At 40.5% G+C, this 26,441-nt stretch overlaps 1 protein-coding gene across 1 annotated transcript in view; it reads right to left on the reverse strand.

Annotated features, from left to right (window-relative positions):
• Positions 1–26,441, reverse strand: part of LOC118280010 (talin-1) — a 132,644-nt gene that overhangs the window by 5,531 nt on the left and 100,672 nt on the right. Inside the window, exons 45-63 of the mRNA XM_050702782.1 lie at positions 25,134–25,236; positions 24,485–24,571; positions 23,736–23,785; positions 22,098–22,230; positions 20,182–20,305; positions 19,533–19,697; positions 18,822–19,012; positions 15,865–17,619; positions 13,253–13,369; positions 12,116–12,301; positions 11,427–11,634; positions 10,663–10,793; positions 8,859–8,978; positions 8,256–8,465; positions 7,488–7,666; positions 5,983–6,141; positions 5,091–5,468; positions 2,438–2,470; positions 486–623 (exon numbers count right to left, since the gene is read on the reverse strand). Coding sequence (XP_050558739.1) covers positions 486–623; positions 2,438–2,470; positions 5,091–5,468; positions 5,983–6,141; positions 7,488–7,666; positions 8,256–8,465; positions 8,859–8,978; positions 10,663–10,793; positions 11,427–11,634; positions 12,116–12,301; positions 13,253–13,369; positions 15,865–17,619; positions 18,822–19,012; positions 19,533–19,697; positions 20,182–20,305; positions 22,098–22,230; positions 23,736–23,785; positions 24,485–24,571; positions 25,134–25,236 — 4,467 coding nt within the window. The remainder of the gene's footprint in view (positions 1–485; positions 624–2,437; positions 2,471–5,090; positions 5,469–5,982; positions 6,142–7,487; positions 7,667–8,255; positions 8,466–8,858; positions 8,979–10,662; positions 10,794–11,426; positions 11,635–12,115; positions 12,302–13,252; positions 13,370–15,864; positions 17,620–18,821; positions 19,013–19,532; positions 19,698–20,181; positions 20,306–22,097; positions 22,231–23,735; positions 23,786–24,484; positions 24,572–25,133; positions 25,237–26,441) is intronic.

The raw sequence follows: 26,441 nt of genomic DNA on the forward strand, positions 1-26,441 counted from the left end.
ATTGGGTTGCCAGGTTTTTAATGAATTTGAAGTATATTTTGAATTAATGACATGAAAATTACCCCCCTTTATTTTAGTTAAAATGCTGTGACTTAGAAGGTGATTCATTGATCAGTAGGATGATATCCACTGAACACAGGCCTCCTCATTAGAGTTGCCAAAACATTACATTTGGTAATCTTTAGTTAGATCACACGCAAGTTTCTCCAAAAAATGTCAATTTTGGACAATTACTCGTATCAGCCGGTAAATATCCACAGCTGAACACAGGCCTCTGCTAAACAGCAAGTTTACCACAATCCCCACATTTGGCAATTTTCACTGAGATCACCCAAACTTGCTTCAAAAAATGGCAATTTTGTCACATCCCCTGATATTTTTGACCCCAAAATTTTAGTATTAACAACACAATAATGAACCCTGGCTCCCCGGTGCATAAATAAATGAAGTAGACAAACCAAAGTCACTTGGTCGACTCGTCGCACCTAAGAAGCGAGGCCCTGCGCGGCGGCGGAGGAGGGGCCCTCTCCCTCTTGTAGGGGACGCGTTCCTCTCCCACTAGGTGTGCCGTCCTCACTTCAGGGAGGGTTAGGGACCTTACTGTGACCTCCTCTATGCTTGTCCTTTGTAAAGCACCCCATGCAAGTTAGTTAGAAAGTTGTATATTAGTTTTGTTGCTGTTTGTTATACGGGCTTTTGATGGCAGGGTTTATCGCTATACTCAGAGTCATTTAATGGTTACTAAACCCAGTCCTTAGCAATTGTTTTTGAAACGTTACTAAGGAATAGTTTAAGTAACCATTAAATGAATCTGAGTATCGCAGTTACACATTTTAAGCTTCGATTGTTAATAAAAAACTAGATTGGCGAAAAAATTGTCATCAGTTTAGTAAGTTATTGTAAATTCAACTTTAAAGTTTCTCAAATAATATTGAATTTTCATTAATGTAAGTTTTAGTTGCTAAATTTTATGAATAACAACTTTATGATAATGAATATTAAGGTTGAAATTTCTTTCAACTAGAATTTAACATTTAAGAGTAGTTTAGACTTAATTTTTACCAATCATTCTAGTTCTTATTAACAATCGAAGATTTTTAATTAACTTTATTTAGCAAATTAGTTTGCCATCACAAGAGCCGTGTTATCGCGTATCAGAGCATGCCTAGTTAGTCGTCGAGTATATACACAAGCCGTACACAGTTTTAATATTATAGTTATAGACAGAACGACGGACGGACCGCTTGGGGATATGTTAGGAGCGTTGGGGCAAGCGATATATTTTTGTATATGTATTTTTTGTGTGGAATAAATAAAAGTATAATTTCTATAGTACAATTTCTAGAAATAGCAGTAAATGATTTTGGGTTTGTTTTCTACAATTCCAAAATCATTATCTCCCTCTCTCTAATATTGGATATAAGTTGTGGAAAATACGTCAAATTATCTTTCAATTATCTTTGGAAGGGGTTATGAAACAGAATTTAGAAAAATGTATCAGTATCATAAATAATAAAATTATTTAAAATAACTGTTAAGAGGAGCTCGATAATTATCATAAAAATAATATTCTTTTTTTCATTTGTAAAGCTAGAAAGTGTAGAAAAAAAGCCTTCCTATACAATTAAACATAATGTATACTGTTCAATCAACAACTATATGTAAAAATGAATGTGTGTCTGTTTATGTACGGGTATATATAAAGCATAGTATGTAATATACATTGAGGGTGGGGGTGGGGGGTAAAACGTTCCTCGCATATTGCAAAGCGGTTGTCAAGCAGAAACGGTTGCTCACAAAAACGTATTATGTACATAATTATATGTATGTATTTACATAATGTGCAGTTGGTATTGTCTTGTTGTTTGGCGGCGATGTGGACTAAGATTGTTTCTTTAACTTCATGCTATCTTAGTTACTGGTACAATGAAGGAAGGGTGATAGAGGCGTATGTTATATAACTCTTATATTAAATAACTGTGGGTAGAAATACTAAATGAACTAAAAGTCAAGGTTTTCTCGAACTCGGAGCTGCGGATTACCCCGGAGCAGCAATTACTCCGGAAGCTGCGGACTACGTAGAGGGTTTACCGGGGCTCCGGCTCGAAAACCAGCAGTAGGAACGGGGTGGTTTTTAGTCAGTAAGAGTCTGACACTCCCTCTTGCCTCGCCCAAAGCGGGAGAAGTCACTGGTGGATTACAAATCGATATCCTATCGTAAGCTATATTTGAATATTATGTAACATTATTTAAATAAAATAATAACGTAGATATTACTTATCCTTCACTTAATACGTATTTTAACCATGAAAACTAACAGAATAATCTTCTTACAGCCCAAAACCCTATTTTAACCCATCTTCACCCACATCATTCACCACAAACAACAAGAAACGACCAACTGCAGTATATGTATATGTAATCATGTCCGACTTACTGTTCGTTCATCGTTCTGTCATTGGAAGATACTCTGCAAACAAACGCACATGAGACAGACTAGGCAAAGACGTACAAGTAGCTTGTATAGACATAAACTGTAGGCTTATGTCTAGCATAGGTAATAGGTATGGCTATGTTTGGTTAGATTTTGGTCTTGCCTGGGTAAAAAATTCAGTTTTGAAGAATGGACTGGATATTGAAGTCGGTTTTTTTTAAACATACATTACTCAAAATTATTTAGAATATTATCCGAAAAACGTTATGTATCTTCTCCCAGACATTACCAAAACTAACCATAACGACGGTTGAAAGGCTATTTAATCTATGCATTTGATGGGAAAGAAATTGTTGATTTCAAACATCGCATATAATATCGAATATAACTCAATATCGCAAACAAATATCGCTTAGATCAATTAGCCTTTCAACCGTCAATATAAAGAAATAATAAAGAGACCGACTGACTGAGTCATAACATAGTATACAGTCGGTAAGCAGAGAACATAGTGTCTAGTACATAAGTAGGCACACATCCAGTTACATAGAACTAGTATATACTGACCGTCGAGTGTACAGAGAAATTACATATACCGTATGACTGGTGAGATACGCTCAATACTTATGGAGAGTACTCGGTACTCGATTCTCGTTAACTTGGTATAAAAAAATAGGTGCTTAATTTTTTATCGAAATGTCTCTAAAAATAAGTGAAATTTGAATAGGTCTCGATGTAGGTAGGCAACAGCTGTACAGTGTAGGTACCTATGTATTCTGTGTTGATAGCGCGTGTCCAAGTATTCCGCAGTTAAATAAATAAATACTGGACTCTCGGTGTACTGTGTACGAAGTTTACTAAGAAGTTATATATAATTTCGTTTTTATGTAATTTTATTTCATGGCATCACATCACTATCACGTCCTCAAATATTGAAGGTATCTCACCAGTCAGTCTGTATAGAGCGGGGTCCATGATACACTGGTTCTGTATAGCTGTATGTGTAGCCGTGGTACGGAAGCGTGAACATGCTTGGTGTACTGAATATAGGTTGTGTGTGACAGGGGAACATATTGCATGGGTTGTAGACTTTATTGCTTTTTTTATTATCTATAGGTTTACGCTTGACCACTATCTCACCTGATGGGAGGCGACGATGGGGTCGAATGCTTTAAGAATAAGGTTGTGTTTTGTAAGAGGATGTATTTACTTTTTCAGGTAAAGGCATAAAACTAAGGACATATTTGGCAACGCCTTGTAGACAGTGTTAAATTCAAAATCAAAGCATTTATTTCAATTATTCCTTAATTAGTAACTTTTGAAACTTCAAATTGAATTGTTCGTCAGTAAAGCTAGGTGCTCGTTCCAAAGTGTAGCTTTGAACGTAACAATCGAATCCAATACCTTTTAAAGTCAAGCTCACTTTTATTTGGGTTTACATTTGAATATGCCAATGCAATATATTTCCCCATTTTACATTTTTGAAGTATATAATAGGTGTAGTATATGTATAATTAATTATATGCTATGTGAAGCTTGTATGTCTACATAATAACTACTGAAAATCTTGTATAATTACTAAATATGACTGTAACAAATTAAATAAAATGTATTTACCAATTATTTTGCGATTAACTGTCATATATTCCAATTACATGTAACTCATTAAAAAAACGTGTCAAAATGTATTATTTGCCTAAAACAAGAATCAAACCCAGTACAACCGCAAAATGACTAGTAATACTTGAATAATAATAAGTTTAAAATGTAATGCTAACCTTGTATGCTTCCTGAGTATGTATGTATTGTGGCGATAATCTTAGAAACTATTTATATATTTATATAAAGTCTTATATACATGTGTTATATATAAAATAGGCACGTATCATAAGTGTGAAGGCACTTGTATATAAGTTCAGTAGAGTATATATATTATGTCATATTTATCTGTTTTTATCCAATGGCAGCGTGGAAAGCAAGAAGATTTAGAAATTAGTATGTGAGAAAGAAATATAAGTTTCGAAAAAAATATGTTAGATGCGGGATTCGAACCCGTGACACTAGACTAGAGAATAAGTTGTAGTGTCTTGTTGAATATTGGAAATATTTCTTTTATACAATAAAATTAGTTAATTTTGGAAAATAATCGAGTTAATGTTATAAAATTGTGTTATTTTTTTTTACAAAGTAGTATAGTTTTGTTGGTGAAACATTTTAATAGTTATTTTGTGTGAAAGAGAGAAGTATATGTAGAGTTAGAAGAAAGAAAGAGTGCAATGATATTATATAAAGATTTTTATATTATTTTACACGAAAATGTTCTCATACATTACATTAGCTATTATAACTCATTGAGTTCTTATATTTCAGATTCCGTGTGAATACTTAGAATCAATAACACTTTGCCTGACCCGGGTATCGAACCTGAGACCGACGAAGACCGACTAGTGATTAATCGTCTCATGATCGATTATTAGAACGATACAATCAAAAGTTTCATGATCGATATTGTTTTTTTTGACACAAACTTTGATCATAAAATCGTTCCAAACATTTCATTACGAATTTCTTCCATCACATTAAAAAACCTACCAAAAACCCAAAGTTTCACCAACAAAACCTACCAAAAGCTACCAAACTACTAAAAAAAACTTACCGAGTAGTAAATCCTTCATAATTCTGCTTCGGCTCCTCAGCAGGCCGGAAGCTGGAGAATGATGGACTTTGAACAGTATACTGCTTTTCTTGGAAGCTCTGGTTGTACTGATCAGGTCGAGACTGGGTCTTCTCCTGGCTAAAAGTCTGACTGTACTGCTCAGGTCGAGCCGGTACTGTAGGACTCTTCGGAGTGGAGTAGTAGCCTGGTGAGACGGGGCTCTTGGCTGGCGTGCCGTGGATGGAGTGGTTCAGCTGCGATATGTGCGAGCTGATGTTGGTCGTGTTGTGCGTCGTGTGCGTTGTGTTTGCGTGGGGGGAGTATGTGCTGTTTGGACTGTAGGTTGTGTTCGCGAAGCTGCTGTTTGGGGTTTTGAATCTGGAAAGAAGATTTTGTCGTTAGGTTTTACTCGTCAATGGAGGCAAATCTGTACCCCTAAAGTTATTAAAATGAGAGCGCGTGTGGTGCTCTGATTGGTGGATTTATTCGAGCCAACCAATCAAAGAGTTAAACGCTGTAACGTTTCGATCTTGCTACAAACTCTTGTACACAGATTTTTAATTTTATTTAGTTTAATGGGAAAATTAATAATGTGTATTATCATAACGCTAAACGAAATCGCGAGAAATAAAAATTGTATAAATGAACACTAAAATACGCCTTAAATTCGAGTGATATGTATATACAGTTCTGATTGATGTCAGAGAGCGTTCGCAGGCGCAGCGACGTGCGTAGCCTACTGGCTGCTCATGATGAAGTGTCCTAGAAGAATTTTTTGTTTGTCGTCTATTGCCAACCATGATAAAAAAGATTAAGATAATTGTCAGCTCCAGTTCCCCGCTTAACCTGAAACCTGAAGAAAGACATTACATCAGTAATGACGCTGCCGTACCTGTGTGGCGCAGTATCGCTGGTGTAGCCGAGCTGCAGGTCGGTGTCGGTGTCCTCGCCCGAGGTCTCTCCGGCCCGTAGCTTGTACTTGGCCTGTCTGATGGCCGTCAGGCGCCCGCGAGCCTCCTCCAACTCCTTCTCTATGCGGAGGACTTCGGATCTGAAGGAGGGATTGAAATGTTAATGAGGTTATACTAAGTGGGTGACAGGTTTCGATAGTATTCATGATAAAAATCGTTCAAATTAAAGGCAGAAATTAGTAAGCGATCTCTAGAAATAAAAACTATCTCCCGTACCCTTAGTATGTGTTTGCTTTAGGTTCAAAGTAATCGAAACGTGAGCGCGTTCGGCGCATTGGCCGGCTCGAATACACCAATCAATTTATCTTTGAACGTAAAGTAGACTCGTACTAACGGTACTGAGTTAGATTTTTTCTCATTATGAGTTTCTGTTAAAGACTCTGTGATATCCAGTGGATGAAGATTGCTGGTTAATTTCTGCCGACATTTTAATAATAAAAGAATAAGGTTTAAAGTGTATTAAAAAGATTCTTGAGTTAGCAACCGCATTTTATCAGGACTGCTGAATTGAACTGGTTCATTTATACATAAAAAATATATGTTAAACGGTTTTAATGGGCTTACATACATTACATTACATACGTATGGTCACCAACATTAAGAGTGTGTACCAAATATCAGATCGATCTTTCGACAGGAAGGTGGTTAAATTTTAGTTACTAAAGATCCAAACAAACAAACACGGCAAGCGATGTAAAACCGTCTAAAATGTTTGTATAAAAATAATATCTGTGGTATTAAGACCATATTTATACAATTTGAGGTGCACAAAGTTCAAACATTGCTTTGTATGAGAAGTAAAATTGTATGTGTAATAACCGTTAGGTTTGGCTGGCAGAAAATGCCTGCGGCATTAAGCCCACCTTGTACACATTTATGTGCATGAAGAGTAAACAAATAAATAAATAAACAGTTCGTGGAATAAAATAGACGTGCGTAATCTTTCTTACAAACGTACCGCTTGGCGACACTTGGATTCCGGGAGGAGGAGAAAGAATTTTGTAAATACTAATATTTAATGTAGAATATTTTACAATAAACATATGTTTCTCCCAATATTGGACTTGATAAGTGCGTTTACAAACATACAAGTACATGCACATAACACACAGACCAGAAACAACAATTTGTGAATCACACAAAGAGTTGTCTAGCTATTACGCTGAGTAACTTGACATATAATTAATAAGCGTCTTGGAGCAGTCTGTAAACAATGCCTTGGAAATAGTAACGGCCTGGGGGGCTAGTAACAAGCTTAAATTCGGGGCAAGCAAAACTAACGCGATGCTGCTGACAAGAAAGCTCGCTTTTAGCCCTCCAGACCTTTACATGTCGGGCACCAGGCTAAACTTAGTGGACCAGGTAAAGCTCTTGGGCCTTACCATTGATAGACATATAATTAATATTTTTTGATAGAACTAGTTACCTGGCATCAATCTCCTGCGCGATGCCTCCGACCATGCGCCTATTGAGCACGAGGCTGCGCTCGTCCTCCGTGTGGATGGCGTCCCGGGCGGCGCGGACCAGGTTGTCGGTTGACCGGATCACCTCCGCGCCGGCCGCCTGCAGGCGACGGGTCGACTCCGATGAGGGGTCGGCTTTCACCTGTACGTAACATAGAAGATATTACATTTTGATCAATGAAGTATGTAACACTTTAGTGGCTTTAATACTAGACAATAGATATACGTATATATGTAACAGATACAGCCACGAATGTTTTTTAGACGTACGGAAGTTAGGCAGTAAACATTTAAAAGTCTGACCTTTTAAACTAGTAATGGAAACTTTTGTCCAAAGTGCCAAGGTTTTCCTAGAACGCTACAATATGGAGTTCTTCAAGAAGGGAGTAAGTAAGGGTCGGCATGGCGCATGTATTAGCCCAAGTGTTACAAGTGTTTATATGCCACGGTAAACGGAGTGACAGTGTGCGCTAGCGTTGTGGTACAAAAAAGTAATATAAGCCAAGCTCAGCACGTTACACGCTTGTCGGTTACTCAGCCAAAGAGTACTTAAATATTTTTTTAAATATGTAGTTATAAGTATAAAACGATGGAATCTAAACAGCTATGTAAGAACCATGTCTCTTTAACTTCACCATGTCTCTTTAACCAAGATTTCAAACAACACCATCAGCTCTGTAGTTTCAGCCTACCCTAATATGATGAAGATGCCAATCTTTGTATGTTCTTACCTTACAAGCCACCAACAGCTGAGCAGTGGAGGAGGCGACCTGCCTGGCGCTAGATATGAGCCTCTCCTCCGAGCCGGCTCCCTGCACCAGTGCATTCGCAGCCTCCACCAAGGAGTGCGCTGCGGCAGCCACCAGCCTGGCTGCGCTGATCAGACCTTCGGACCACTGGCCGTCGTCCGACGATGAGGTGGGGCGACGCGCTACCTTGCCCTGGGGAGAAACATATGTAAAATGGTTATAAAGTGAAGACTCGAATCTATATTTAAGGTATTTTTTGGTTAAAAGTTTAGTCTAGTAAGTTTAGGACGAATTTTACGTCTGTACATGAACGAAGATGCATACTTTAATGTAATAAATAATCATTGCGTTGTTTAAATTTATATCAAATGCAATGTGAGGTTCCTTTCTAGGGAGTATCATAGCATTTACTACGAAATGCCCGCAAATCTGAGAGTACTAGTCAAAATAATACCAAATAAATAATAATAGTTATGCGAATAGTTAATCTGTTACTACATACGTTCAAATTCAAGTCGTTTGTATAATGGTTATTGCCATGTTTGTGACTCATATAAATAGTTTAAGTAAATAACTTATATATACCTGGTCAATAAGTTCCCTCTGCGCGGCCGAGGCAGCGCGTACGAGCGCGGACGTGGCGGTGATGATGGACTTGGCAGCCTCCAGGATCATCTCGTCGAAGTTCAGGCTCTCGTCCGCCTCCTGCGACAAGGGGGCGCCACCGTCAGAGTTATATTACGTCGGATAAGTGATTAAAGGTACATTAATTAAGATATTTGTTGTGTAGGTAAGAAATTATTGTGTTTTTTACAATACTAAATGAACATTTTGATATTCCATACAAATTAGGTGTAGATCTAGAAATAAGTGAATATTATTTTCAATAATTAATATGTTATTAGATACTTGAAATACTGTAAAATAAACAATTTTTTACAAATGGTTAGCGACATAATATGTATTGGATCTGATTGTATGTTATATAATGCAAGTACATAGATATTATAGAGTAATTAGACAGAGTATTGACAGACTAATTATGTAAGAATAGAAGAGAAAATGAAAACACAAACAGAATAGTATAATAATTTTGTTATTAGCTAAAATGTGGTTTTTATTAATTCTCTTCTGAGTCAAATATATTAAATTGGAACTCCATTCACCATGAATGGGCATTAATCACCAGTCACCACGCTTGCTCAAAGCGGGTTGGCGATTTCAAACTCAAATAACAATTGAATATTTTTGCGCCAAGGGTGAGGACATTTTCAATGCAATTTTATAGATTTGTTTACCTAATTAATATTTTTTAAAGTTGTTAATAGTTTTTAAAATAATCATACCACAACGTTTTTACACACATTTTAGCCAATAACATACACAACATATAAAGAAGAAGAGAAGATATAATAACAGCATAAATACAAGATTCCAAAACAAATTTCTTCTTGCATCTTCTTGCACGACGTTCAGTAGTAAGTACCGGCATCGATGTGTAATATGTTTGATTCCTGGGTGATGCAAAGATACAACCAAGAATATCAAACATATCTCATCGACACGCGGTATGCTTCTTGCGGTGGGCTCTTCTTGTTTCTTCTGTGTTAGTTTGTGGTGTCGCTCGGTAGATGGCGTTAGTGGAGAGTAAAGTAGACAGAGATAGAAATAGAGAGAGAGAGAGAGATAAGTAATGTGTTTTATATTTACAATGATTATGCATTTTGATATTACATTTTTAGGAAGGTTATGGTATAAATCGACGGGTAAAAGGAAATAGGATATAAGCGACATTTTGGTCAAAAATGAGTTTATTATGCTATCCTACGTAAAATTTTCCGCTCTTTCGAATTCACCGACATTTTTGGCGTTTATACCCTAGCAAAAAAAAAAAAACATTTTCCTAGTATTTTCGACGACCGACGAGTTTAAACGGCTCTCCTGAACATTTAATTTTTTGTCGCTTATACCCTATTTCCTTTTAACCGTCGAAATGCATTTTTTGCAAATTGTACTTCCTATCAATGTACCAGAATTATGTTGTTATATGTTAAATGACCGTCTTGGATCCCGCAACAAAACAAATCAGAAGATTTTTTTTTTGAAAATAAAAAACGTTGCCCCATAGTAGAATTTTCTTCCGTATCGTGGGTGCGTTTACAAACATATAAGTTTACATACACATCACACCCAGACACGAAACAACAATTTGTGGATTACACAAAGAGTTGCTCCGTGCGGGAATCGAACCCGCTACCCGTTGCGCAGCAGCCAGTTGCCCAGCCACCGCGTCAACCGTGCAGTGAAATGTTTATATCAATGTATCAGAATTATATGGATACACATATGTATTACTAGCTTCAGCCAGCGATGATGGTGTAGAACCAACCTGTACTTTGACGCTCTTCCTAGGACGTAGAGACTCGAGTTTCTTGGCGGCTGCGTCGATGGAGGCCGCGGCACCCAGCAGTTCGTTCTCTGCTATTACTGTCGGGTCGTCCGGGTCTACCCAGTCTGAACCTAGGGGGTAAGGGAAATAATAGCATTGTTATGTCTTTTATCCTTGAAAGAGTAGGCAGAGGTGCACATTGCGGCTTGTAATGCCACTGTACAATGTAGATATACTTTTCACCATTTGTGTTATAAGTCCCATGTAACAGGGGGTGAGCCTATTGACATATACTGAACACAATTCCAGACTCCGTGCTACTACTGAGAAATCTTCGAAGTCAAAAGTAATACTTTTACATTAATAGATGTAATTCAGATGTTTATAGCAGTTATGTTAAATGCTTTCTATCAGTTGTCTATGAATCATTCCTTCATTACATAGATCAATTCCTGATCGGGATATATTTCTGTGATATCAACAATGATTTTCCATGGTCTAAACCGATCATATACTTCATACCAAGATACTATGACTAGTACAACCTATACAGTCTAAGCAGTAACCTTTAAGTAGTAGCGATGATGTCGGTGGTCTTAAACGATCATATACTTCATACCAGGATACTACCGGCCTCATTTAGTTATTTAAGAGATTGACGTGTAAAACTGTTATTTTGTAACCTATGTATTTGCAAAATAAATATCTTTTATCATTTATCATTTACTACGACCAGTACAAGCTATACAATGCAAGTGGTGTACCTTTGAGCAGTTCAGCAGTGGCGATGATATCGGCGGTGGTATGCGCGACGTGCCGCGACAGGTCGGGCAGCGAGTGGCGGGCGCCCGCGTCGCCGCCCGCCGCCGCCAGCACGCCGCCCAGCAGCGCGCGGTACGCCGCCGCCGCCGCACGACCCGCCTCTAGTGTACGGGTGCGCAGTTCCGGGGTCTCTGCTGCGTGCGCTGCGCCCTGGTGGGTTAAAGAAGTTATGATTAAGCGACTGGTTTCACCACTGTCATATAAGCCGGTGAACTTTTGTCACAAATAGTTTAAATAAAAAGCTCCTAACTTACAATCCTTCTATCTCGGTACCAAATTTCATCCAAAACTATCCAATAATTGCAAGATCTCGCTTTTTATCCTCGACAGAGGCAGAGGTGCAGATACACAATGTACACCCACTTTTCACCATTTGTATTATGAGTCCTATGTATATTGAGCCTATTACCTAATACTGGACACAATTCTAGGTTCCGTGCTACTACTGACATGTATTTGAAAAACGAAGAAAAGCCCAATAGCATTTTGCCCGACACGGGAATCGAACCCGAGACCCCTTGTCCGACAGTCGCAACTACGACCACTCCACCAATCATCCAGTATTTTTTGCATAAAACAGTAACAAACATACAATATTGTACTATCATTAATATAAGCCTGGGTACATTACCTTGCAGACCACGAGTAGATCGACCACGGTCTTCCTGCCCAGGTTGGCGGCGGCGGTGAGCTGGTCCTGCTTGTTGGCGTTCCCGGCGGCGACGGCGCGCGCCGTGGCCACCGTCATCTGCCGCGTGCAGCGGATCAACTCCTCGGGAGTCGCCGTGGACTTGGGCGGCGTTGATGACATTAGCACCTGTGGAGGGAGGTAGGGGTAAGTTTTTTTTTATAAATCGGTACATAATTAAGTTATATACGAGAGGTTCTACTTGTTGAATATAGACCTCAATGATTCTAGATAAATTAAGAAGTTCATACAGTTTACAATAATAACTCAATCACGGTAATATGTAATAATAAAGGTCCCATTGTGACTTGAAACTAGTAGAGCTTTTCTCGATTAGTTCTCGTGATTCTTAGCCTGGATTTTTACATAGCAATTTAGAAATGGGATTGTTTATGTTTACAACAAGATGTTTGAACGGAATAAGTAACTTTGGGACTTTGGAACAAGGGGATAAGGCCGGCATTGCCAATGTTTATTTTGTTTGACGTTCAAAAGTGCCTTTTGTAGGTCGAATTGAAATAAATGATTTGATTTTTGACCTTTAAAAAAATGCATTCTTAAAGTTCTAATTTTTTAAAGTTCAGGAGCTTTATTATGTTCTATTACACAATTCTAATTCAACTAAAATTTTGACACAGAAATGCTCAACATTTAGGGGAGAGGGGAGTGAGATTGGGCCTCTGATCTCATACACATTGTTGCACACAAGCGTAGTATCACGCCGAGGTTCTGTGAAGCCAGGGTAACCCTTCTGTTGAGCCGAAAACATGGCAGTTCCACGTGAAGCGTGGTGATGAATGCTCAAAGTCAAAGTCAAAGCATTTATTTCAATTAATCCTAAATAAGGCACTTTTGAAACGTCAAATTGAATTGTCCGACAGTCTGTCTGTCAGTGAAGCTAGGCGCTCGTTCCAAAGTGTTGCTTCGAATGGAGAAGAACGAGCAAGAAACTCCATCGTTACCGCAAAACCTTCTCTGTGCGAGAAGATGCCTTTGGTCAGCAATGGCCATTTTCTTTAAAGCATCATATCAACATCCTATACTATTGATATGTGTATCATAGTTCACTTGTGTACAAACCTCAATCTCCTGCGAGATGGCTTCGATGGTGGACTCCAGCGCCCTGGTGCCTCTTGTATGCTCATCCTCCACAGCCTTCACGGTCTTCAGCAGTGACGTCACGTTCGTCACCATCACCTACACACGATATCAGGTCAGATGGTGATACACTGGTGATTATAGAGTGGTGATTTTCTGATCATGTTTGGAAACGTGAATATTTAATGTATTTGTCTCGGCGGCTTTTCATGTGGGTGTTGTAAACCCAACGCTATAGGGCTGTTGTTTGTATGACAGAATTACTGAGAAGCATTATCCTGTTTCTATAATACTTTTCGGAAATAGTTATATTATATCTAAATATTACACGAGGAAGTCTTTCTTTCCCCTGTTGTAGCGTAAACTCATGAAAATATTTGAAATTCTGCGTCATTCTATACTGTAATAATTTTAAAGCAGTTGATTTGGTTCAACATTTATATTATCAAAAAACATCATCAGAAAATCACCACTACAAATCAAGTAACAATAAAATTAGGAATATTAAAAAAACAACGAATGTTACCATAAAGAATTAATCTAAAAACATGAATTTAAAGCTTTGGGTTGCCAACTAAGAATTAGGTTTTGAGTACGAAATAAAAAACAAAATGAGAAAACCCAAGTGAAACGACAAAAGCGCCATGCGTAGCGGGAACCCATAAGCTTTCAAAAAAACACCATAAAAATATAAAAAAAATAACTCAAAAAATATACATACATAATTTAATAAATAATAATAGTAAAAAAAATAATGAGAGGTGTCGGTATGGCGTTGTTTAACCATTAACGAAGCAAGATTTACAAATATTTTTCAATATTTTTTTGATTCTTTTGTAAATATCGCATCGTTTCGCCATTACCTGTACCCCTGTAGCATATTTGTATGTCAATATCGGACTGATAGCTGTGTGGCTGATGTATGAAAGCTTTTGGTTTGGTTAACACATTGATGAGAAGCAAGTCCTCCTTGGAACGGCATGAAATGAACATCATGACTATGTGGCTTAAGGAAATGTGTTTAGCACATTCTTGTAAAGTTTATACCTATAATAAAACCTGGAAAATACAATCATTGTGGAATAGTAACATTGGCAATCATAATTTTCGTGAGACATACTAAATTAATTATTATGTTATCGGCTTACTCACGTAACTGTTTGACGAGGAACTCGACTAGTTTCAAGCCATGCTAGAAGCTCATACTGAGCTTAACAGCGCGACAGTCGCCGCGTCGTGTGTCGCGGAATGCTGCTCATGAATATGAGCTTCTAGTATAGCTTGAAACTAGTCGAGTTCCTCGTCAAATAGTTACGTGAGTAAGCCGATAACATAATAATTAATTTGCAATCATTTTAGAACTAAATTACTTTATCTCATGCTAAAGTTAAAGCTAAACTTTGAATACAATATTTAAGAAATCTCCTACACAACAATAAGTGAACGACAACTATTTATGTACATTTTAAAACGTCTAAACTATCTCCAAGGTGTCAGAATTTACTACACCGAGCATTACAAGCCACCCTAATATCTTCAATCAACTTTCAACCTTACACATTTAGTGATAAAGTTCAAAATGTAATAATAAAACTTAGGGTATCTAAACGAGCTGCCTGTACAAGCAAGTAGACACCTTATTCCATGCCACACAGAGTACAAAACTAAACACATTTCGTATACGTGACGATGATGGTGAAGCGAGTTAGTTGGTGTGGCGGTCGGTCTCTCATCTCCATCGTAAGTTTGACGTCCTTAGAAATTTCGACAACTCTTGACACAAAAATGAAGTTAGGAACGTTCTTAGCTGAAATATTCACGGAAATCTTTCCATAAGTAGACTTTACGGGCGAAATCAATAAACGATCTTAGTCCAAAATCTTTGAATATGAAATAGGTGGCAAATGAGCAGACGAGTCACCTGATGGTAAGCCATCAGCGCCGCTCATGGACACCTGCAACACCAGAGGAGTCACAGGTGCGTTGCCAGCCTTTTAAAAAGGATGTATTTATTTTTGTCTTTCTGTGAATAACTCGAATCAATCCAGAGATTTTGGAATAAAATCGTTTATCAACATTCAGCTGCTAAGCGAAACGTCCGATGAAACATGACCTATCTGAGTATGATCCCCACAAACCGATAGACAGACAATAAAAAGCTTTTAGAACAGCGTGCAAATACTCAAGTGCTACCGACCGCCACGACATCGATGATATAAGGCCTACAGTCCACTACGCGTCATTTGACGAATGCAGACAACCTGCAAATGACAATAGGCGGCCTACAATTGTACCTTTAGTACGAGTTTGCTTTACGTTTAAAGTATCGGTGCTCTGATTGGTTGGTTTATTCCAACCAGCCAATCAGAGAATCGAAAGCGCTCTCGTTTTGATCGCTTTAAACTTAAAGCAAACTCATACTAAGGGTACAGTTTTGTTTCCAAGCTTGACTACATTTGTCAGTAGGCCGTCTCGTCTCGTCATTTGCAGGTTGCATGCATCCGTCAATTGACGCGAAGTAGACAACAGACCTAAGCTAAGGACCACACCATGCGGCGTGCGACGGTTAGACTTAGAACATTCTGTTTTCTAACCGATTCATCATCCTTTCTGGTCACATCTTCGGTCTCCTTAAACCTATCATTCCTGATCTCATCCAGCATTCTCAGCTGCTCCTCCATGCGAGAACTGGGTCTGGAGCGAGACTGGCTTCTCATTAAAGACTGGAATCTCTCCAAATCTTCTTTAGTCTCTGTTTTATTAAGGATTCTTTCATAGACCTGCCACCAATTGTCTATAGAGCCGAATTGTTGTTCCCTGCTTTTGAGAACATCTTCGTAGATAGTCCACCAGTTGTTGGCGTAGTACTGCATTGGATAAGTTCTAGTTAGGTCCATGATTTCTATTGAATGCCGGTTCTTCTCCGGATTCGATCGCGTGCTTTTCATAGTATCCGTGTTGTATATTACAGTTTTATTAATGTTAATGTTTCTATGTAAGCTGTTTGTCGTGTGTACGTTTTGTCTGTTCTCCGGTATAATGTTTTCTTTATCTCTGAAGTCTTTTTTGTATTTCCTTATAATCTCTTTGTAGTATCTCTCTAGTAGACAGAGTTCTTCATACGTGTATTTACTCGTGTCTATTTGCGAGTATATGTTCAGTATCTCTTGTATGTCTACCTTTTTCTTTCTATCGATTTTGATGTTGGATAGAGCTTTAAGTTGTTCGATTAAAGGATCAAAGCCTTTGTAAATAAAGTCCTTTTTCGCAAACTCTATTAGTTTGAGCACCATGTCTTCGTATTTCTTGTTGTACTCAAGATCTTGGTTGACGGCTTTGGATTTGTCAACTTCTTCGATAAAGTCTTGTAGTGTATGCTTCTCTTTCTCAAACCTGTCCAGTTGAGTTTGGAATTCACCCAATACGAGCTCATGTCCACTGAACCTCTCCAGTTCTCGCCTGGTTTCCTCCATTTTCTCCAGATTCCTCTTGGCTAAAGCTTTCCACCATTCAGTGTCATCTTTGAACATTTTCCAGAATTCCATTTTGACTTTTCTGGTCATGGTGCTTACGTCTGTTGTGTCCCTGGTCTTAACATCAGGTTTGACCACGATCTCCATGCTCTCATCTTTCTGCTTCTCCTCAGGACTTAGTAGCTCTTTGGCAGCCTCTGTGGCTTCTGGAGAAGGAGTCTGGACATCCAAACTGACTGGTCTGACTTTCTTGACTTTGAAGACTGGACTAGTGAGCTTAACATCGTCTAGTTTAGGCTTCTTGTTAGGTACCGTCTCAATTTTGACTTCTGTCGTGACATTGATTTCTATCGTGTCCAAGTTTTCTATAACTGCGGATAATCTTTTCATTTCTGTGTCCAAATCATTGTTAGCTTTCATTCTCTGGATCTTATCTACCTTTCTTTTATTTTCTTCTCTGTCCCCTAAATCATGGACCATATCGACTAGTTTTTTTACTTCCCCTAGTAGTATATTTTCCCCATATTTGAGTACTCGCCAATCCATGTCTAGGAGGCTGTTTTTAGCAGCAAGGTTGTATCTTTCATTCAGGTCATCATTCTTAAGGCTCCTGACGGGTGGTATAGCCATCTTATTCTCAATATACGTGATGATTTCCTCACAATTATCATGGAATATAGTGGGGGAGACGTCATCATCCTGGCTGGAGTAGTCCAAGAGTTTGACCAGCTCATCTTCCTGGTCTGATTGGAATATGTCAGTTTCGGAGTCTGCGGAGTTATAGTCGAGTCGGAGTATGGTGGAGCGGCGGTTGGGGCGGGGGATGGTGGTGGCTTTGAGGGGGAGGCTCCAGCGGCGCGTCGCGTCAGACAGTCGCTAGAGAAACACACCAGCTCAGTCCAATATTGACAGACAGGCACAAGGACAACACAAATGTTATTTATGGATGTTTTTTTGAATACCTTCTTCTTTTTTTTATAGTGGAAAATGTCTTGCAATATTCTTGAATAGCTACTACACCATTTCAGTAATTGAAGTTAACATTTTACTTGATTGGCTACTACACCGTTTTAGGTTAAAATTTTATTTGATTATTTATTTAATTAAGAGCGCTTACTAAGTGTGATTTTGCATACAAACTTACAACTCTCAATACATAAGAATTACTTTAGTGTTTTTAATGAAACTTGGTACTTAATACGCAACAAAATCAAGATGTAATAAATAGTTATTTGAAAACATTTCATAAATTAAGTTTGTATATAAAAAAAACACTGTGTACACGTTTTTAATTATTATATTCAAGTATAATATTGCAAGACATTTTCAATAAATGGCTCGAAAACTAAATTGATTCTACTTTATGTAATAGTTAAGTTAAAAAAACCAAAATAGTTATTAATTTTGAAAAGCAGTAGGAAACAAATCTTCATGTTTTGCAAAGTATTGAATCTGTTTCCCTGCATTTAGGCCAAAACTTGGTTTAAAACATTTGAACATAGTTTTAAACTTAAAAATTCTATTACTTTTATATGTACAAAGCTAGGTACTACTTAAAGCGATTATATAATAAATAATGTAGTAATAGTAGATTATGTACAGTTATATATAAGTGTAGAGGAAATAAGTGATATGTGAGTGTAAGGTGTAGTAAAGTGTAGTGTCGTCAGTTAAAGTAGTATGTAGTGAGTAGTATAAATAAGATAATAGACTAGATTTTTTAAGAAGACTAAAAGAATTTATGACATATTTTTTGATAAGCTGTAAGATGTCATAATATATTTGAGTCATTATTTCTTTTAAAATTAAATAGTGATTTCGTTTAATTAGAAGATTGAGTGTTTTTGAGTACATAATACCTCGATAACAATGAAATCTAATATATACTTGTGAGTACTGAACAAGTCGTAAGTGTAAAGAAGTCAAAGTGTTTTTAGCTTACAATAGTATAGTGTCGTGAGTTTAAAATAGCATAGTTGAGTGTCGTGAATGTAAAGTAGTGTAGTACAGAGTAGTAACTATAGTAATACATAAAATAGTGTCCCGTCTATGCAGTAGCATCGTAGTGTCCAACATACCTTGGCAGCGTGCTTGAGGCGATGCATGTCGGGGTGCGCGACGTGTTTGCCCGAGGCGGCCGTGGTGGCGGCGGCCAGGTCCCGCAGGGCTCCGGCCACGTCCCGCGCCGCGTTCAGCAGCAGCACCTGGGGCTCCGGGTTGCGGCTGCCCAGCGACATCGCGCCTAGCTTCACTACCTCACATAGTTGCACTGGGAGGGAGATTTCATGGTTAGTTTTGGTTCTTGATTGATTTAAATCTTGGCGAGTGAATGTTAGACGAAAGTTACAGCGAATAACATGACTGATACCAATAAATGTATCTTTAGTATTCATTGTAACTTTTACGTAAACCCTTGACACTTCAAATACAGCAACGGCACGAGTAAATTTAGATGCAAAGAATTGTTTATTAATGAATAAATCACTATGACTATGACTAATGGCAAAGCAGGAAACATCATTTATAAAGAACTGGAATATTTAGAATTGAATCTGACCCGTACTCAAAGAGCCATCAGACCATCACAGATGGTGGCCAGTAGGGCTGATGCCCGATACGGAGCCGCAGAGGACTTAACAAATTACCGTAGGTCTGGGTCGAAAAGCAGGAGTAACGGAACGGGGTGATGTTTAGTCAGTAACGAGTCTGACACTCCCTCTCGTCTCGCCCAAAATGAAAGGAAACACTTAATAATTTCTCCCCTAACAAAAAGTAGAGAATCCACTCACCTATAGTACTGACAGAACTCTGCGCAGCAGTGGCCAGTTGTTCCTGGGTACCGGCTGCTCCTCCGACGAGGGTCTTGGTGTCTTCCACCAAAGTCTTCGCAGTCTTCAGGATATTCTCCCGGTGGTCGGAGAACGTGTCTGATTCTTTCTCTGAGTGGAGAGTACCTGTGAGAGAAGGAAAATTAGATAAGTTAGGATAAACAGGGATCTGATGGTAAGCAATCAGCGTCGTCCATAGTCACATGGTCATACTAGAGGAGTTACAAGAGCACATTGTTGGTGGTATTGTTACAGTCGACCTTTAGCTTATAGCTATACGTTTAACAAAAAAGATTTTAATCATATTTTTAAGAATTTAGTTAATATTCTAAGTGTAACGAACACTTAACTAAAAACCGCATCAAAATCGGTACAGTCAATCTCGAGATAATCGTAGATAAACATACATATAGGTCAAACAGAGAATCTCCATTTTTGAGGTCGATTAAAGTAACCAAAATCGAATAATATCGTTGCTCCGAAAATCAAACTTGAAGTCAACAGATGAAGCTGAACTTTTTTAAAATAAATAGAATAAGTAGCTATGCTACAAAGATAGGTTCTAGACATAGATTCTAAAGGCTGTAGTATAGCATGATGGTAGCTGTACCAGCGCTGGCGAAGAGTATGGTGGTGTCGAGGTCCCCGATGATGGCGGCGATGGTGGCGGCGGCGTCGATGCACGCCTGCGTGCCGCGGGACCCGGCTTGTAGCGCGCCCAGCACTGCTATCACCTGCACACACATAATATTATGGTATTATATTTACTTAAGTTTTATGTACGATCGTATATTAGGCTTCTTATCAGACTTAGGAGTGAATTATATTGAACCAAGACTAGTTCTTTTTTTCCTTTTTAAAAAGCGTCGCGTAAAAGACATATGACACCCAGACCCGAAACAACATTCTGTGGATCACACAAAGAGTTGTTCCGTGCGGGAATCGAACATGCGACACGTTGCACTCCAGTTTGTAGAATAAATTCTTTTAAAATTTTGAATTGTTGTGCGCCACCAGTGATAAGCCTTAAGTGCTTTAAGTACAATTTACAAGATCTACTGATGCTTTCCTGGTGGTAGCAAACTTATTACTTAAATAGTAATTTACATGAGACACCACATTGGAATACAGACTTAGAAGGAATTGTTGAATAAACAACAATGTTTATTTGTGAGCCACCAGTGACTGTTACAATCGCTTTAAGGTTAAGTACAAAAAAACGTTCCCCCACATTACCTTCTCGTTGGATTTTCTCCTGTGTCGAGGGTGCGTTTACAAACATACAAGTTCACATACACATAACACCCAGAAATGAAACAACAATAAAATTTGTGGAGCACATAAAGAGGGTTCTGTGCGAGAATCGAACCTACCCTGCTTTGCCCAGCTCGCACCAACTGTGCATTCTAGTGCAATATTATAGTTAAATTTATATTATCAAATGATTCAGAGTAATGGTCGTAAGAGAGTTTTAGTAATCTACGAGCTTCTTTATAATATCTTAATCTTCTTCTTTATAGTAGTACCTTCTCGTTGACAATCTTGGCGCTATCAGCGACGGCGCGCTGGTTCTGCGGGATGGCGGACAGGCGACAGTGGCCGCCCGCCTTGATCAGCTCCGACACGATGTTTATCTAGTAACAAGCCGTACCTTCTCGTTGACAATCTTGGCGCTATCAGCGACGGCGCGCTGGTTCTGCGGGATGGCGGACAGGCGACAGTGGCCGCCCGCCTTGATCAGCTCCGACACGATGTTTATCTAGTAACAAGCCGTACCTTCTCGTTGACAATCTTGGCGCTATCAGCGACGGCGCGCTGGTTCTGCGGGATGGCGGACAGGCGACAGTGGCCGCCCGCCTTGATCAGCTCCGACACGATGTTTATCTAGTAACAAGCCGTACCTTCTCGTTGACAATCTTGGCGCTATCAGCGACGGCGCGCTGGTTCTGCGGGATGGCGGACAGGCGACAGTGGCCGCCCGCCTTGATCAGCTCCGACACGATGTTTATCTAGTAACAAGCCGTACCTTCTCGTTGACAATCTTGGCGCTATCAGCGACGGCGCGCTGGTTCTGCGGGATGGCGGACAGGCGACAGTGGCCGCCCGCCTTGATCAGCTCCGACACGATGTTTATCTAGTAACAAGCCGTACCTTCTCGTTGACAATCTTGGCGCTATCAGCGACGGCGCGCTGGTTCTGCGGGATGGCGGACAGGCGACAGTGGCCGCCCGCCTTGATCAGCTCCGACACGATGTTTATCTAGTAACAAGCCGTACCTTCTCGTTGACAATCTTGGCGCTATCAGCGACGGCGCGCTGGTTCTGCGGGATGGCGGACAGGCGACAGTGGCCGCCCGCCTTGATCAGCTCCGACACGATGTTTATCTAGTAACAAGCCGTACCTTCTCGTTGACAATCTTGGCGCTATCAGCGACGGCGCGCTGGTTCTGCGGGATGGCGGACAGGCGACAGTGGCCGCCCGCCTTGATCAGCTCCGACACGATGTTTATCTAGTAACAAGCCGTACCTTCTCGTTGACAATCTTGGCGCTATCAGCGACGGCGCGCTGGTTCTGCGGGATGGCGGACAGGCGACAGTGGCCGCCCGCCTTGATCAGCTCCGACACGCCCTCGCCCAGCTCTACCACTGCCACGCGGATCCTGGGGGAACACGTTACATATTGTTATGTACAGGATATGGGTAAACGAGTAGATGAATTAAATGATGGTAAGCGACTTGGTTCTACGTGGCGGACTAAGGGGAGGCCTTTGTTCAGCAGATGGACGTCTCTCGGTTGGTGATGATGATGATGAAGCAATCGACGCCGCCCATGGGCTATGGTAACACCAGAGGACTTCAATTACATTGGCGATGTTTTTTTAGGGAACAAGTGCATCCTCTGTTGACAATCTGGGCGTAACACAACGCTGTGGTAGCGTCAAGCCAGTTTTCTGTTCGGCCGTAGATCACTCCAGTCGATGCCGATCTAGTAACAAGCCGTACCTTGCTCGTTGACAATCTTGGCGCTAAGCGATTGCGCGCTGGTTCTTTTAAATGGCGGACAGGCGACAGTGGCACGCCCATCCTTGATCAGCTCCGACACGATGTTTATCTAGTAACATGCCGTACCTTCTCGTTGACTGTCTTCGCTATCAGCGACGGCGCGCTGGTCTGCGGGATGGCGGACAGCCGAACAGTGGGTCTCGCCTTCGATTCCCGGGTCCGACACGATGTTTATCTAGTAACAAGCCGTACCTTTTCGTTGATCTTGGCGCTATCAGCGACGGCGCGCTGGTTCTCGGGAGTGGCGGACAGGCGAGTGGCCGCCCGCCTTGATCAGCTCCGACACGATGTTTATAGTAACAAGCCGTCACCTTCTCGTTGACATCTTGGCTTATCAGCGACGGCGCGCTGGTTCTGCGGGATGGCGGACAGGCGACAGTGTGCCGCCCGCCTTGTATCAGCTCCGACACGATTATCTAGTAACAAGCCGTACCTTCTCGTTGACACCTTGGCGCTATCAGCGACGGCGCGCTGGTTCTGCGGGATAAAAGACAGGCGACAGTGTGCCGCCCGCCTTGATAGCTCCGACACGATGTTGTATCTAGTAACAAGCCGTACCTTCTCGTTGACAATCTTGGCGCTATCAGCGACGGCGCGCTGGTTCTGGCGGGATGGCGGACAGGCGACAGCTGGCCTGCCCGCTTGATCAGCTTACACGATTGTGTGATCTAGTAACAAGCCGTACCTATGATAAGTTACAATCTTGGCGCTATGTCAGCGACGTTGCGCGCTGGTCTGCGGGATGGCGGACCGACAGCTGTCCTGCCCGCCTTGATCAGCTCCGTACTTACGATGTTTATCTGAGTATACAAGCCGTACCTATGATCGTTGACAATCTTGGCGCTATCAGCGACGTTGCGCGTGGTTCTGCGGGATGGCGGACAGGCGACAGCTGGCCTGCCCGCCTTGATCAGCTCCGTACTTATAACGATTAGTTTGATCTATACAAGCCGTACCTATGATAAGTTGACACCTGTTGGCGCTATGTCAGCGAGTTGGGCGCTGGTTCTGCGGGATGGCGGACCGACAGCTGGCCGCCCGCTTGATCTGCTCCGACACGATGTATAATATTAGTATTATAGCTGGTACCTATGATGGTTACCTGTTGGCGATGTCGGAGTTGGGCGTGGTGGCGGAGGCGCCGACGCTGTCCTGCGCGAGCTGCTCGTACTAGTAACAAGCCGTACCTTCTGTTGACAATCTGGCGTATCATGCGACGGCGCGCTGGTTCTGCGGGATGGCGGACAGGCGACAGTGGCCGCCCGCCTTGATCAGCTCCGACACGCCCTCGCCGACGCTCTACCACTGCGCGATCCTGACTCGTTACATATTATTATATTAGGATATAGGTAGGCAAACGAGCAGATATCAACTGATGGTAAGCAATCGACGCCACCCACTGCTATGGCGATAGATCAGTTCAAGTACATTGACAATCTTTTTTGGAGATTGGTAGATTGTAGATTGAGGATTAAAGATGGGGGTTAAGCATCGACTGCTTCTCATACCGGTTTCCTGTGAAGCCGTGGTCTCGTTGGGTCGAGTTGACACATTCGTCGCCGAAACTTGAACATTGTTTTCTTTACAACGGTATTTTCAATTATAAAGTCGTATAAACAAAGTATTCACTACTAGCTTCTGCCAATGCTTACCCCACAGCAGGACTATCTCCTATGTCGTGGGTGCGGTTACAAATTTCATACAATCCGTTCAGTACGTCACGTCCAACACTGACAAGCCGGTAAACGCGCAAACAGATCACTGATGGTAACAATCAGCCCATTCGTGCTGATTGCTTTTCGGTACAATACGTTACCTGTAAGCGAAAGTTTAAGTGGCGGAGGCGCCGACGCTGTCCTGCGCGAGCTGCTCGTACCGCTGGCACATCTCGTTGCCCAGCTGCACCAGCCGGCTCGCGTCCGTCGCCGACTTCGCCGTCTGTCGCAACAATATCAAATCAGATATTGAAAGTCGTGCTTTTTTTAACGATTGATTTAGCCAAAACTATACATGTATTACTTTGTGCAGCAGCAAATCGTTATAACCAGTTTGGGCCAAATTTAGGAGTTTCTCCTGTGTCGTTGCGTTTACGAATAATTGTCACCATCATAGTTCAAGACTTGGATACAATAACGCGTGGACTACTTAAAAAGTTTTGCACGGGAAAGCTAACGTCATGTAGCAAGTTTGGGCCAATTGCCATGCTATCGAATTTGAGAAACTTTGAATAAATATGGCAAAGCTAGTGTATTGATTAGTCAATGAGACTAAACAGATTTGGAGTAATTTTAGTCGCAATTATATTATTATCACCTAATATAATTACCTAGCTTTTTAATCATTTTATAATTTTATGATTAAATAATAAAAATAATACTAATGAGTATACAATAAAAATTCTTCGGCAAAGTTGTTTGTAATCATGAGTACAATCACGTGTTTAAATATCGTTCACTAATTACCGGTCACCCTATATGCCTAGTAAAGACCATAAGCTTACCATGTCAGTAGCGAGCCTGGCGATCTCCTTGGCGGCGCCCACCATGCGCGTCTGATAGTCCACGTACGAGTCCGACTCGTCGTACGAACCGATCAGAGACATTCTGTAACAAACACACGGACATATTAATTTTATTAAACATAATTATAAATATGTTTAATAAAAGTCAAATCATTTATTCTAAATAAACAATAATAAATAAGTACTTTTGAAATGTCAATAAATAAAGAAATAAGTAACAGTCTATCAGTCTGTTCATGAGTGAAGCTAGGCATTCCAAAGCTTACAGCTTGTGGCTTCGAATGGAGAAGAACGAGCAAGAAACTAAGTATTTTATAAAAGTACGTATTAAATCCATCATCGTATGTTTTCCAGTAGGGTAAGATAACGACATGTAGGTGTTCATAAGTTGTCATCATTTGAAAATGATTGTGTTTTTCATATTTAAATCGAGACTCAAGTCATTTGGGGATGGTTATGTTCGTGGAAGTCTTGTGGCTTGTATGGTGACTAGGGAATGAGACGTGTGTGAACCCCAACCTAGCGTAAGTGGGTAGAGTTCCGAGTAGAAATATTTCGCTAACCTCTTTAACCACATCAAACCACAAATATGTTCGCCAAACTGCAAGTATTTCACACAATAATACTGTGTGTAAGAATGGAAAGTATAGCAATAAACAATTCATATACACAGCGCGCCCAGCTGCGCGAGTGGGACGCGCGGACAAACACACGCACGATGCTCGGCCTATATACTGGGAGCTTTGCTTTGTTATTTACTACGAGTACATAGGGGTGCCAACTATTAACAGATACATATTTTCTCGAGTAATCGCTAAAGTGATTGCTGAGCAATCGGTTGGTTAAGCAAAGGACATTAATTAATAGACGTTTTCAATACTTCCAAATCAAATTCTTAGTAACGGCACGGAGTCTGGAATGAAGCCTGCTGTATACCAGAAGACTAACTCACGTTCTGTTATACAGTATAAAAAATGACTGCCTAGGTTTTTTTTGTTTATGGTATATAAACGAGTAGTAAACGAGCAGACGCATCTCCCGATGGTAAGCAATCGTCGCCGCCCATGGACACCTGAAACACCAGAGGCGTTACAAGTGCGTTGCCGGCCTTTTGGGGGTTAGAAATTTAAGGGTTGTTGAGGAATCGGGAATTGAGAAGATTGAAGAGGGGCGTAATTGGGCAACCAGTAACCTCAATCACACAACAAAACACAACGCAAGCGTTGTTTCATGTCGGTTTTCTGTGAGGTTCATGGATTAAAAGGTGTGACTATGTTACTAATAATA

Source organism: Spodoptera frugiperda, chromosome 22 (assembly GCF_023101765.2).
Source record: "Spodoptera frugiperda isolate SF20-4 chromosome 22, AGI-APGP_CSIRO_Sfru_2.0, whole genome shotgun sequence".
In the NCBI taxonomy this organism is placed as follows: domain Eukaryota; kingdom Metazoa; phylum Arthropoda; class Insecta; order Lepidoptera; family Noctuidae; genus Spodoptera; species Spodoptera frugiperda.